At 38.8% G+C, this 15,376-nt stretch overlaps 1 protein-coding gene across 2 annotated transcripts in view; it reads left to right on the plus strand.

Moving 5' to 3' along the window:
- The window catches only part of Btbd9 (BTB (POZ) domain containing 9), a gene marked incomplete at its 3' end in the record, with an annotated part of 379,800 nt that overhangs the window by 47,961 nt on the left and 316,463 nt on the right, over nt 1-15,376 (plus strand). For both annotated transcript variants that reach the window (XM_005390124.2, XM_013516988.1), the window contains 3 exon segments: nt 1,280-1,544; nt 10,753-10,972; nt 13,989-14,108. In XM_005390124.2, the coding sequence (XP_005390181.2) occupies nt 1,280-1,544; nt 10,753-10,972; nt 13,989-14,108 (605 nt within the window).

Genomic DNA, 15,376 nt, shown 5'->3' on the forward strand with positions numbered 1-15,376 from the left:
GACAGAAGAATAAAGGATATCTTTCCATTTTCTGATATCTTCTTTGATCTCTTTCAGAGTACTGTAGTTTTCAGGGTGGAGATCTTTTGTTTTGTTTTTTTTTTTGGTTTTTCTCCGGTACCGGGAACCGAACTCACGACCTTGCGCTTGCCAGGCAGGCGCTTTTGCCGCTGAGCTAAATCCCCAGACCCCCGGTTCTGTTTTCATTTAAGGTTCTGCAGAGAATTTTTATGTTTAAAAGATACTTCACTGCTGGGTGTTGATTTTTTTTTTTTCTGATCACAGTCAAACAAGGGTCCTTTGTGATAGTGCATGTTATTTTCTGGTTTTCTATTTCTCTGATAAAGTGCTACTAAATTCTTCACAGGAAGAGGGAATATTCATAAAGAAGATATGTCATTGATGTCTTCAAGTCACTGCTTTTTTTTTGCTGACTTAAAACTTACAACAGTAAATTAGGTGTAGATAGAATGAAACTATTTTTGCTCAAATCTTTCTCTGAATCTTGGTGGTTTTTTCTCCTTTTTTTCCTTTTTGTATTCCACATACAACCTGGGTGTATCTAATGAGAAAGTCTTTTGAAAAGCTGTATATCTTGGTTTGAGTGTGAACTATGATTTTTATTATCCTACTTAGTTTTTAAAGACAAAGATCTTTGAATATTGCACCAGTGTTGATGGAAGTCCATCTGGAGAGCTGAGAACCAAAAATATGGTAGCAGTAATACTGTGCAGTGAAAGATTTTGAAATTTAAATGCCAGATGTATCTTACTGACTCTTTTAAAGAACTCATATACATTTATAGCTCCTCATTTGTCACTTTTCTTCTGCTATTTTAAAAAAGATGGGTATAAATGTATTGGAAAGGCTAGGTGCTTTATGTAGTGGTAGAGTATTCGAGGCAGGAAATGAAGATGCTGCTGCCTTTCCTACTGATCACACAGCCACAACAGGCAAGAGAATGCATGATACAGAGTCTAAGGAAGAGGTTAAAAGAATTAATTTCCTTTAATCCTAGCACTCTGAAAGGCTGAGCCAGAGAATCACAAGCTCCAGCCCAGCCTGGGCAATTTAGTGATTTAGTAAGAGCCTGTGCAAAAAAATAAAAAATCTGAGGAGGTAGTTTATTGCACAGGCCCTAGGTTCAGTCCCCACTTCCAGGAAAAAAAAATTGTCACCTAAATACAAATGATACTGTGGTTCTGCAAAGTTTTGTTGATTGATCCTGAACATAGTTGGACTCCATCATAACTGGATTTTTCCTTTCTGTCCTTTTCAGACAGCACTTTTAAACATCGTATTAAGAGATTCATTTGCAGCTCCTGAAAAAGATATTTTCTTAGCTTTGTTAAACTGGTGTAAGCACAACTCAAAGGAAGATCATGCTGAAATCATGCAGGCTGTACGTTTACCTCTTATGAGCCTCACTGAACTTCTGAACGTTGTGAGGCCTTCGGGACTGTTGTCTCCTGATGCCATTCTGGACGCTATTAAAGTACGGTCAGAGAGCCGGGACATGGACCTCAATTATAGAGGCATGCTCAGTGAGTATCTGTTGTTCCTCAACCTGCCAAGAGGTTTTGATTGCATGTTATGCCATTCCCAACTACAAAACTCCAGCTATAAAACTACAGTGCAGGTACACATGATGGGCTGTGAACTCTAACTGCATTGTGTGTGATGGCTTTCTCCTGTTCACTCTTTCTGAGATTACTTAGCTATACAGACCTTGCCAACAATGGTTTTTCTTAGCATTCCTGAACAGATTTCTCCAACTGCTCCTCTGGATGTCATAAATAAGACACTTTCCTGACAAGTTTCTTTTTCTTCTATGTCTTTTCCTGTCGTTCTCCATCAGAGAAACATTGAAAACTTCTGTGTACTTATTTCAGTTACTACTAACATAGCAAATTGAAATATCTGTAAAAGCTGGGTGTTGTGGCGCACACCTGTAATCCCAGCACTTGGGAGGCTGAGGCAGGAGGATCGTCGCGAGTTCGAGACCAGCCTGAGCTACACAGTGAGATCAAGGCCAGCCTGAACTGCATAACCCTGTCTGAAAAAAGCCAAAAAAAAAAAAAGAAAAGAAACATCTGTAATGATAGCAAACTATTGTAGCATTTCCAACACTTATGTGGTGATTTGTCTTATTAATGAAAGTAATAGCAATTATCACTTGAAAGTACTTACTTTATGTATGTATCGAGAACAGGCCCTACATGAACATTTGACTTCTTGAGGTAGGCACAGTTTTTAACTACATTTTACAAAGGAGGAAACTGAAGTACAGAGAAATTAGGTAATTTACCCACGGTCACACAGAAGGATGAAGATCTGAGAGTCAAAGCTATGCATTTCAGTTCTCAAGTCTGTGTATTTAACCGCTAAATCATGCTGCATAAGTGTAAGGCATAGTCTTTATCTTTCATCCTTTTAATTTCATTGTGTAAATAATATATAACTCCTAAGAAAATTTAAACACAACAATGTTCCAGAGGGTGTGTGCTATGAAACTTTAGAAGAGAGTGACTTAGAAGGATTGAAGGAGATTTCCTGGAGATTATGAAATTCAAGTTTGATTTGGAAGCATGGACTGGGTAAATTTCAGAAAGGAAGATTGGTGAGGTTAATAGACTAGGGTTAGAATGTTTGAGGGACTGTGGAAGAAGAAGAGAAAGCTTTTGTTAAAAATGATGGTAATAGTAATTAGTATTAATAAAGTGTACATAAGTCAGTTCAAGCTACATTGTGGGCATCTTTGAAGATTGGAATTTCACTTATGTGCATTAGGGAACCAATTTAAGAGGGGCAGTAGCATGTGTAAAGTGAGAGTTTGGAAAGATTGATCCATGATGCATACTTGATTTTGAATAGAGAAAATATGGACCCAGGAAGACGAGTGAGGAAGGTATTTAATCGATGCACAATTAATACAGCCTTAAACTAGAGTCATGGCAAGAAAATGGGAAATGATGTATAGAAGCAATATTACGGAAGAATAGTAGATCTTGGTGATTCAAGGCATTTAAATTTTGGTTAAGTTTAGGATAAAGTTATCATGTTTTCTACACTCTTAAGAAGCCAAAAATCTAAGAAAGGTATTGTATTCCTTATACACCACGATGTTGACTTCTCAATTTCAGAAATGTAAAAGTTCTTTGAAGGAGATGCTGAATTTTTTTTGAAGATTTACTGAGTCTGAGATGTCTGGGACCTTTTACATTGTAAATTGTACCTCATGCTAGTCAGTTCTGAGAGATCTCTTCCTTGCGCATGGCTTTGGACTTACCTGAAAGGCTGACCTTACATAGGTATCCTTAGCTTGGTCGCTTGGACTCCTCACCTGATTCTTCTGATTTAGATTGCTTTTCACTAAGCCTAGAAGACAAAGCATGTGGGAATTATCACAGTGGTCACATTATTTGAAACTTTTTTTAATTTGGCCTTGATGCCTGAGGCAGAGGTGATCTTTGTAGGCCTTACAAAGAACATTTCACTTTTTGTAGGGTTACAAATGTTTCTGTTCTCATTATATAACACACTGACTAACATATAACAGGTACTTGGTGAATGAATCAGGAGAGGTGTCTAACAGGAAGTGGAAACACATTGGTGATGTTAAGGACTCAAAACTGGTGATGAAGGGGCTGGGGATTTAGCTCAGCGGCAAAGTGCCTGCCTGGCAAGCGCACGGTCGTGAGTTCGGTTCCCGGTACCGGAGTAAAACCAAAAAACCAAAAAAAAAAAAAAACTGGTGATGAAGAGTTGAAACTGGGTCTAGATTATAACGAAAGAAGGAAAAATCAAAGTCTTGAAAAGACTTGAAGACGTATAGGCAGGGGACTCAGAGAAGAAAGAACAGAGAGGCAGGCAGACAGCTGAGATAGAGAGCATGACAAAGACTAAGCAAAAGAGAGCTGTTATATGGAGGGAGTGGTTAATGGTAACTCATGGTGCTGGGGGTCAATGGGAATGAAAGTTGAGATAAGACTTGTGAATGGCTGAAACCTGGCTGCACGTGGATTTAGGCCGTGAATGTTTGAAAAGACAGTGGATATAATATGATGGTATATGATTTACAAATGGAGGTAACAGGTGGTGGAGAAATAGCTTCAAGAAGAGGTTGGGAGAGGCTGGAGGTTTAGTTGAGGGTTAGCCTTTGATAAAATATCGGGGCATAGAGGGTAAAGATGTGGTGAGATGAGTAGTTACAGACTTTCCAAATCCTCACTGTTGTATCCTCTCTTATATAAGCTGTATCCCTTCCCTTTCTTGCCCTAGGTTTGAGTTGCTGATAGGGCTCTGGAACTGGATTTGTCAAAAGGGTAGGCTTGGGACATGGCTGCAGGAGTGAGGCGATGTTTCAGACATTTCTCATAGTTATTGGTAGCTAGAAATTGATCAGCCAGTCATTATAGGTGTTAGACTTGGGTTACTTAAAAAAAAAAAACACCCATGAGATTACTTGTAAAAGGCGTAATCACCAGTTGGGGCACTAGGCTCTAGAATGATATACTTACCACAATTATTGCTCATTAGTATTAAAAGTTGTTTGTTTTAGTTTGGGGGGAGCTCAAGGAAGAGATTATGGGGATATTGGAGAATCTTTTCTCTTAACTTCTAAACTTGAATAATGATTAAATAGCAGGCTGGCCGAGCACAGTGATGCATGCCTGTAATCCCAGGTATGTGGGCGGCTGAGGTAGGAGGATCACAAGTTTGAGGTCAACCTGGGCAATTTACCGAGACCCTGTTGCAAAATAAAAAGTAAAAAGGGCTGAGGGTAGTTCCGTATTAGAGAACCCCTGAGTTCCAGCCCCAGTTTTTGTTTTTTTTTTTTTTTTTTTTTGTTTTTTTTTTTTTTTTTTTTTTTTGGCTTTTCAAATATTTGGATAGTAAAATCATAAATAATTAGGAAGCATACCACTTTTCTCTCAGATCGTTAAAAATAGATTAAGTAAATATTAGCAAAACATTTTCTTTCATCACATTTCTTCAGTTAGGAAAAAGGTCTAAAATTTCAGAACTGTTCCTAGGCTGATGATTTAGAAAGATAGGTCTGCTGAGTTTGGAATTATTGTCAGAATTTGGCCCCCTTCCACCTTTGGGCATATGGTGTGTTCCCTTAGGGACTCTTCATGAAATGTAGAAGATCCTGTCTTGGGAATAGGAGCATAGGGGCTTTTTCTTTGTGTTCATTAGTATTGGTTTCTAGAAGGTTTAACGCTTACACCTTCATATCCTGAAGATTTTTCAACCAAATTAGAGATATTTTTAAACTCTCTTTTAAAAAAAAGATCTGGAGGATGTTTTAAATTTATGAGTGATAGGTGGTCTTTCTGAAGATAGTTTAGACTAGTTTTATGCATATTAATGGTGAGCATTTATCTAATTTTTAATGAAATTATTTTTTCCTTAGGATATTTGATCTACCTGTACCATTCCTTTAACATTCAGTTTTATCTTAGCTATGGAGATATTTCTATTTGGAACATTAGTGCTTTTTCTGTTAAGTAATACTTCGTTTTGTGTTATCTCAGATTTTAGACTTTGGGAAAGATACTTTCTTGTTTCTGCATTTTATAACAAGGTGCTATATCACAAACTCTATCCAAAGGTTTCTTTATTCAGTAAAAGTCAGTGTTTTCCTAAGACTTCTAAGTTAAATTATTGGTTAATATGAGAGAGAAAGAGAAGAGGAGAGAGTAGAGAGGGAGGCGGAATCTGCCCTGTTAGCCCTGGACCTGTTCTGTAGCGTTCAGTCATCACACTGAGGGAGCCTGGCTACTAAGGCATTGTAGTTGCTTTTGTGACATTATAATTGTTGGCTTACTGGCCTAAGCTCATATTAGACTGGGCTTTTTGAGGACTGACTATAATTATGTCTTTTTGCCTGTGGGTTTTTTTTTTTTTTTTTTTTTTTTTGGGTTTTTCTCCGGTACCGGATGTGGGTTTTTTTTTTAAGCACCTAGTTCAGTGCCTAGATTTAGACTTACAAACAAACAGACAAAGTGAATCTATTCCTTCCTTCTAAAATGGAATTTGAAAAAAAAAAAAATGGAATTTGAGTCTGTATTATCTCATGTACAGGCACTAACAACAGTAAATTTTTAGTACTTTTTTTTTTTGTATGGGGAATTGAACTCACAACCTCACGCTTGCCAGGCAGGCGCTGTGCCGCTGAGCTTTATTCCTGGCGTGGATTTTTAATACTTTTAAAACCTCAAACTTGTGTTATTATTGTCTGTTTCCAACCATAGTTTGTTGTGATGGGTAAATCTCATCTGTTAACTAGGGGGTTCAGAAGTCATCTCTGGGAGTCTGGCATAGTGGTACGCACCTGTAGTCCTAGCACTCTGGGAGATTGTTTTAGGAGGATTGCAAGTTTGAGCCCAGCCTCGGCAATTTAGTGACTCAGTGAGACTCTGTCTCATATCTTTTAAAAAAAAAAAAAAAAGTCTGGAAATGTAGTTCAGTGCCAAAGCCCTAGGCTTCATATTGCAAGGACTACAAAACAAACTCAAAGCATTTCTCTAATGACTATTTCCCTGTGGAGGTGTGTAGGGGCTGCAGATACGTGCTTATCTCATTAGACGGTGAGCCCCTGAGGGTTGAGTCCAATATGGTGGCCATTACATAAAAGGACACTTAGAACATTTTTAAAAAATAGGTAGCGTGATGGTCCCATTGAGCTCAGTGATTGTTCTTGGGAATTTGCCTGATGTTACCAAGATTATCAGTGCCTAAAGCTAGAACCACAGGGCTGGACTTCAGCCTCATGAGAACAGGGCTCTTCCATGGGCTCTTCTGTCTGGATTATTTTTAGCGTACATTTTGTAGTGTGTTTGAATATCATCATTGTCATACGTGGGAAGGAGGCCTGCAGAAAGAGGGGGTAACGGGAAAGGGTAAGCTCAGGTGGCAGTTGAGAAAGTCATCTGTAGGGGCTGGGGATTTAGCTCAGCGGCAAAAGCGCCTGCCTGGCAAGCGCAAGGTCGTGAGTTCGGTTCCCGGTACCGGAGAAAAACCAAAAAAAAAAAAAAAAGAAAGTCATCTGTAGTGCCGCAGTTGTGAGGTAGCACAGCACTGCAGGAAGGGAGAATCCATACATTCTGTATAGAAGTCGAGATGGGGAGAAATGATGGAGGTGACAGAACTAGGGAAAGAGATTCCAGAGAGCTAACTTTGCATCTAAAGAAACATGAGGGTGAACGACCAGGTCTACCTACAGGTAATGGAGTTTTAATAAGAGATGATTAAGAACATAAAACAAGCAAAACACAAGATGGTTATCTCAGTATCACTCAGATTTTGGTACTGTGTAGCTGGGGATGTATCCTCCATTTCTCATTTTTTCTAATTGACTTCTTTGTACCTAGCTGTAGAATTTCAAAGTTTAATTTTTTTCTTAATGTTTTAAAATTATATTAAACCTTACAAATATAAAGTAAGTTTTGATGGCTGTCTACTCTATTTAATCCCGAAGATGTATTTTTTGAGAGTTCTTTTTTTTTCTATCAATAAACAAGTACTAAGAATATCTGTGGTTCAAAATTCTTACGATTTGAATGTTTTCAGGATCACATTTTCTATTAAATTCATCACATAACAATTAGATTTTGTGAAAATTACCTGGAGTTATGTTTTTATCCTGTAAGATTCTTATATTGTAGTCACCGTGAGAGAATTTCCACTTGTATAAATGTTCTCCATTTTGAAGTGAAAGATACTCAAGGAATGAACCTATCAAGAACAGATAGAAAATTTCCTAAGTACTCTTAACTAAACCTCAGAAGAAGACTTAAGCATGTGGTAGAAATTTCATTTGCATTTTAGACTTTAGTTACAGTTATTTGAAACTTGTGCCTAGTGTGTTATTTCTAGCTTGATAAGTTTTAGCGCTGAAGAAGCTCATGTTGAGAGGAAATCAAAGGTAAGATCATTTTCTGATTGTGGTAGTGTTATGGTTTGTGTCTGGGTGTCCCCCCAAAGCCTCATGAGGTCATGGGGCAGGCTTTTAGAGTTTGATTGATTATGGGTGTGAGAGCTACACCCACCCTGGGGTGGATAGTTTGCATATGTAAGGGAGAGGAAGAGGCTGCTTGAGGCCATTTCCTCCCTTGTGTTTGTTGCATTTGCTGTGTTCAGGCTATCAGCTGTAGCCCTCTGCCATGTGCTACTCTGCCTTATAATCTGCCAAGTACCGACTGAAACCTCCACAAACTGTAAGCGGAAATAAACCTTTCCTTCCTTAATTTTGGGTGTCAGGTATTTTGTGCCAGCAACGAGAGAGAAGGAACCCAGACAGGTGGCTTGGTGTTCTTCTTTGCCTTAGTTTTGACGTGTGGTATCAGAACTAGAGGAGGTGGTTCCACTGGTCAGCAGCAGCAGACTTCGTGCCTCCACATTTTACACCTAGTGAGGTGGAAAAATACTGTTATTTTTACCAAGTAGTTCTGCATCACTGATAACTGAAAAACATAACATTTGAAGCTCTTTTGCTGCTAATGAACAGCCCCATCTTTAGATTGGAGGTACCAGAGAGCAGGGCCTTTCTTAGTCTAATTCACTAAGTTACAATGCTTTGCACAGTACCAGGTGTGGAGTGAGTCCTCATAAACACTTGACCGAATGAATGTTGTATACTACATAGTACTTTAGCATATGTTATTTGTAGTGTAATTTTAAAGTAACACTGAGGTACATTGTGAAAAGTCTTAGTTTTAGATGAGAAAACAGCCTAAGAGAGATTAAGAGGCTTATTAAATTTAGGAGTAGTGAATAACAGAGACTGAATCTCAAGTCTAGACTTTTTTTCACTTTAAGTTCAACTCTCCTTCTTCCTCTCCCTGGCTGCCTCCCTGCTTTCCTTTTCTGTGTCAGACTACCTGTTTCTTTGCTCTGGGCCTTGAGCAATCTAAAAGGGAAGTTGGGATTAGAGAGGGAAAAATTATGGTCATCCCATCAGAAACCCTCCCTCTGAGGGAGGTGGCAGAGGAATACATAGAAATGGGGCCCCTGGAGGTGACTGCCAGGGTTCTGACTTCAGCTGTTCTACTTGCTGGTTGCCTGACTTTGGACAAGTAAGTCCATCTAACTGTCTCTGCCTCCTCTTTTGTCATATGTACAATGAGTGTAATAGTAGTGCTGCAGCCAAAGGATTATTTCGAGGAGCAAATCAAAGAAAATAGTATTTTTGAAGTGCTTAGACAGTATCTAGCAATAGTATGTATCATACAAGGTTTGTTAAACAGAATATGGATGCTTGTCATAAGCTAGTAGACCCTAGAAAGCTGACCATCTATACCACTTAAGCTTCTGGTGGTAAGACACTGAGTGTGACTGGACTGTTTTATTCTTTTGTTTTTGCTGGTTACCTGTCTTTTGTCTGTTAATTAAACCCCATCCTGCCCTCCCTTTTTCAGGTACAGTTATTGTTCTCTTGTGGAACCAATGTCTTTACCTATCCTTATTAAATATTTTTTAAAACCAACTTTCCAAGAAATCTGCAGTGATGAATTACTTACCATCTTTTCTCTGTGAGCCTGATTATAGCTCATACTTTCCTATCTTCAAGTCACAAGGCCAAAATATGTGTGAGAATTCAGTATTTATTTGTAGTCAGTACATGTTTATAGTGTTCTTATTGTGTGCTTTTTAAATATTTGTTTAATACTATAGTAACAGCTGTTTTTAAAGAGTATACCATATGCTTTATAAACATCATCTCATTTAATCCTTAAAACAAAAATCTAGGGGATAGATATTTCCCTATCATGAAATTGAAGTTTAAAGAGGGTAGTTTGCCCCAAGTGAGGACATGCCTGGTTAAAGGTGGAGCTACAGTTTAAAGTGAAACTCCTTACGTTCTTAGCTGGTTTCTAAACCTCTTACCTTCCCATGGAGAGGGTCAGGACATTGGGACTAATTTCAAAGCTGTGAAGCATGATTTGCATAGCAGATTTCAAGGTTCCAGGCATATTTGGTGCTTAATAAACCTCATTTTGGAGCGGGGAGGGAATTTAATAACTATAATAATTTTGATGACAATCTAAATTTTCATTTAAAGAACTCTCAAATGAGTCAAAGTGTGTTTTCCTTTAGATATAATGTTTTATTTAGCTAGATGAATTGATTGAGTACACCCATGCATGACTAACAGCTATGTTACACTGGAACCCTTCTCTCTGTTGTTCCATCAGATGTCTGACCTGTTTGCTTTGCTTTTATATGTTGTCTTCAGTCCAGATGGCAGGTATACGTCATCTAACATGCTATTTTCATCCAGCTGCTAATAGAATTAACTCAGAAGAGCTGAGTTCATCCCAGTAATGCTTTTTCTTAAAAAGATTTAGTCCCAGGCACATTGTAGCTGTTGATAGTTACATTAAATTTAAACTCTGAATGGGGTCTTCTTTTTTTTTTTTTTTCCTTGAGACAGTGTCTCGCTGTGTAGTTCAGACAAGCCTTAAACTCACTATGTAGTCCAGGCTGGCCTCAAACTCCAGGCAGTCCTCCTGCCTGAGCCTCCCGAGTGCTGGGATTACAGACATGCGCCACCACACCCCGCTTCTGAATGCTGTCAGTCCTTGTAGGCATCCCATATCTTCTATCCCTGTAGATTTTCCTGTGCCACTTTAAAAATAAGTGGAGATACCGGATCAACTGGAATGCTAGTATTTTATCTTTTTGACAAAAATATAGAATAATTAAGTAACCATTAACCCTACTTTTTCTATTTTGTAATTGTAGTACCAGAAGAAAACATTGCAACTATGAAGTATGGAGCCCAGGTTGTAAAAGGGGAACTGAAGTCTGCCCTCCTGGATGGTGATACTCAAAATTACGATTTGGATCATGGATTTTCTAGGCACCCAATTGATGATGATTGCCGTTCGGGCATTGAGATTAAACTAGGTCAGCCGTCCATTATCAATCACATACGGATACTCCTGTGGGACCGGGACAGCCGGTGAGTCATTAGCCTGAATTAGAAACTGAGCTGTTGTATGGCAGTGACCTAACTCTGTGGTCTGCTTTGCTTTTACAGATTTTAGTGATTTATTTCTTTGTGGTTATTCTGCTATTTTTCTTGAAGGTTAATTTTGTGGGAAGACTTACAGATTGTATTTCGTTTTAAAAAGTGACATGTTTTCCCCGTTGGTAAAAATACTGACTATATGGTGTGTGTGTGTGTGTGTGTGTGTGTGTGTGTGTGTGTGTGTGTGTGTGTGAAGAATAGAAAGTAAAGAAGACCACATAGAAGAAAATAAAAATTGGTAGTAATCTCACCACCCATTATTATGCCCCCATACCAGGGATTAAACCCAGGGATAGGAAGGTGTCTAGCATTGAGTTATGTTTCTGGCCCTGTAACATTTGTGTGTATATAAATACGAAATTATTTACTTACTAGTATTGGTATGTGTTTGCTGCGCATAATGATTATGTTTTTTGTGAGGAGTTGGTACATATATATAAAACACATCTTAATTCTTTTTTGTTATGGATAGATATATGTGCAGATGTGTACAAACACCAACAAACCTGCACATCATTTTAAAAAATAAAGGTTAGACACAGAAAACTAATTTCACGTTTTAATTGTTGTATTTTAAACATTCTAACCTTTTAAAAAGATTTCTCTTAAATGTTACTTTTATTGGTTTTCTGGTATGCCACCATATAGGTTAACATTATTTACTAGATTCCTTACTCTTGGATAGTATAGTAAATTTTTTTGTGGGTTGTTGGTGTGTGTATGTGTATGTGTTTTTAGTAGTGCTGGAGATCAAACCTAGGGCTTTGTACTTGCTAGGCTAGCACTCTATATCCCCAGCTCTGTAATAACTCTTTTTAAATGCAGTTTATCTCATGGATGAAGAGAGTTTCTGTCTTTTAGTGTATGGATAAATATCATCCTGAAAACAAGAAATCCATCGGAAAATTTGGTGGGCCATAGTCTAGGAACCTACCCATTCTCTCAGTGGCCTCAGGATTCTGCTTTCTTTCTAGCTGCTGTGATACTTTTATCCACAATGGCTTCTAGAGTCCATCCGTGATGGCAGAATACCAGAGCAATATGGGAGATAAGGATTGAACTATCTCTGTCATTGCTGCTTATATTAACCTAAAGTCTACACACCCAGAAACTAGGTCCTGCTCTGGTGTCTTTGGGTATGGACATGAGGGGCTTAATAGTAACAGTGGTGGTGCCCTGTGAACTTTGCAGGGTAGTGCATTTCTCTCATTGGCTCCATTGGCCAACACCCTGGCCTTTTCACCCATTTGAGCCATGTATGAGGGAAGAGATGCATCACCATTTTGAGGTATGTGGATTTTTGAGGTCCCCAGGTTATATAGCTCCTTGTCTTTTTTTCCCTCCAGTGCTGGAGTTCAAACTCAGGACCTTACGCATGCTGAGCAAGCACTCTACAGTTTAGCTACATCTCTGCCCCCCCTTTTATTAAGAATATGTTTCCTGACATGTATCTTGGATATAATTTGACTTTCCCCCGCTGTTACTGGCGATTGAAACCAAGGCCTTCACTCTGAGGTACATGCCAGACCATTTTTTATTTTGTGACAGGATCCCTCTGAAGTCACCAGGCTGGCCAGGCTGAGACTGAATCTGTGATCCTCCTGTCTTGGCTTCCCAGAATGTTGGGATTACAGGTGTCCACCACCACACCGGGCATAACTTTAATGGCAAAGTGCTTCTAATTCACATGTCTATTTCCAAGAGCCTCTCCTTAATAACTGTAATGACATTTATATAGCGCTTCCATTATTCCTGTGTGGTAGGCACTATTGTAAAAGTTTTACATATTTCATCTAATTAATAATGAAATTAGTATCGAGTAATAAAAAACCTTGGAATATTTGAAACTGAAAGCAGTTATCATTGTTTCCATGATGTTAAATATTTATAGTCAACTTCTTACAGTTTCTGTTACATTCATGGGGGACTTAACTTTACCATGTAACTTCTTTTCTCACAGAAATTGTTATTCTAAGCAAAGGTGAAAAATTCAGAATCTTAAGCCAAAAAGATTCTGACGTACTTTAAAATTATATCCTGCATTACTGATAACCCAGAGAGGTTCAATAAAAGGTTATAACCAGTTTGAGACTGAGCAATAAAATGAATGGGAGTTGAGGGGACAGCAGAAAATGAGGCAACGGCACAAAATAAGCTGACCTTTTCTGGTCACAACTGTGGGTTGCAGGCTGACATTTATGGTCACCTAAATCTTCCAAGATTGTTCCTGTTGATATTACAGTACCAGTAATAACTGCATCTCAAATTTAAATTTGGCTTGTGACAAGGGAATATAGATTTGTTCGGTATGGGACCAGCATGTAATGGTCCGGGGTAGCTGGCTAGGGAGGATAATAGGCTATTTTCATTACTGCTAGGTTATTAGCTGGCAAGTGTTAAGTTGTACCCAGAAGAAACATGCATCATCTCTTCATCCATGTCATTTATTTTTCTGCAGGCTGCTTGAATGTGTGGGATGGGAGGAGGGTGAGAGGGAGCAGGAGATAAACTAGCCTTCTTGGGGAGCCCTCCAAGTTGGCTTTCTTCCTGAGAGGGTAGGGCTGAGCACCCAGGGCAGGCACCTAAAGGAAGAAGGCACACCTCCTGCTTCTGTTTTCTGTCCTCTCTTTTCCCTCCCTTTCTCCTGTTCAACTTTATTAATTTGCTCATATGATATGGCCGTGGCATCCTAACCATGTTTGAAAGGAATAAATGTTGTGCATGTCTGATTAGTACTAAGCTGTGGCCCTTGTTTAAACAGTGTATGATTTGATAAGACAGACACAAGCTGAGAGAATTCTAATACATGTTACAATAGAAGAATTTTATACAACTTTCATTAGAAAATGTAATTAGTAAATTCTATATTTTTATGCCATTTAATATTTTAAGTATAGCTTTGTGTTTTAATGATTTTTTTTTTCTGCCTTTTTCATTTGCTTTGTAGCTCTTACTCCTACTTTATTGAAGTGTCAATGGATGAACTTGATTGGATCAGAGTGATAGATCATTCACACTATCTGTGTCGGTCTTGGCAAAAGTTGTATTTTCCAGCCCGTGTTTGCAGGTTAGTTCTCATGGTTAATAAATGATTTTTATTCTTATTTTATGCTTATTTAAAGTGAACTTTGAGAAGAAGGTGGCAGTCTTGTAGAAGAAGAGTGTTTCAGTGTGTCAACCACCAAGCACAACCCACGGGAAAAAATTTACGCAAAATTATGTGCCTTAGTGTTTAGAATGCAGTGGGATTACTCCGCTTGTTTTGTGCCACATTTATGTGTGGAAATGTGAAGAATAAGGGACAGGGGACAGTAGAGAAGCAGAAATGCCTTTTAAAACTTGGTGCTGTACGCTGGAAGTAAAATTACTGTTAGGGGCTGGATTCTTCCCACAAAAGTCATACAAAGTATTTCTGGAGGCTTTCCAGGCTGTGCCAGGGGCAGGAGGAGAGTTTTGGACAGCAGTGTGCGTGTTCTGGATATTTGTATTCTTTCCGTAGGTTAGTGACTCTCAGATGGTTGTTTGACAAAACGTATTTCAAGTGGGGCTGGGAACGTGGCTGGCTGGGGTTCATGTTTGCATCCTGCCTTCATCCACACTGCTTCAGCTTGTATTGTTAATATACTGCAGCCTCAGTTAGGATTGTTCTTAAAAGTATTGAAAAGCTACTGCTCTACTACTTCATATTCTCCCTTTATGTGTAAGCCACCATTAAACTTTTTAAAATTTTGCAAAATCTATACCAGTTAATGAATTTGGGAGTTGGGAAAGGTCGTTAAAGAACCCTGACCTTCTGACATTTTTCCACTGGAAATCGTTCCCAGATATTCCTTACCTTCAAGTCAGAGGTCAAAGGCAGAAAGTGGTTGGTCCTTTCGTCAGGCATGGTGGGAAGAGAAGGGAAGGGACGTTGTGGGTTTCAACCCCAGAGCATGTGAAGCTGGCACTGCCACCTGTGACTGAAATTGACTTCCCATGTGGCTCAGTGGAGCAGATGAGGGTGCCCACGGCATTCGGTCTGTTGGTTATGAGTTACCCTTACAGCTGTTAAACTCATGGCATAGCAGCAAGTCTAAATTCTTCAAGCACAAGAACTTCACAAAACCTTTCAGTCTCTAGTACAGTGAAGAATGTTGCCGACAGTTTTTGTATGGGTATGACTGGACACAATGTTGTTACCCAGGGATCTGCTTGTGTGAAAATGAAGAAAGTCAATTTCATTTCCCAAAGAGGGACTGAAGTATGTTAGGCCTGTCAGTTGCTCTTTTATCAGAGAGATTTTGAATGGATTTAATAAGAGGGACAAAAAATCGAGTGAAGACTCCATATCTCAGA

Source organism: Chinchilla lanigera, unplaced genomic scaffold, assembly GCF_000276665.1.
Source record: "Chinchilla lanigera isolate Chin_1 unplaced genomic scaffold, ChiLan1.0 scaffold00036, whole genome shotgun sequence".
NCBI classification, from domain to species: domain Eukaryota; kingdom Metazoa; phylum Chordata; class Mammalia; order Rodentia; family Chinchillidae; genus Chinchilla; species Chinchilla lanigera.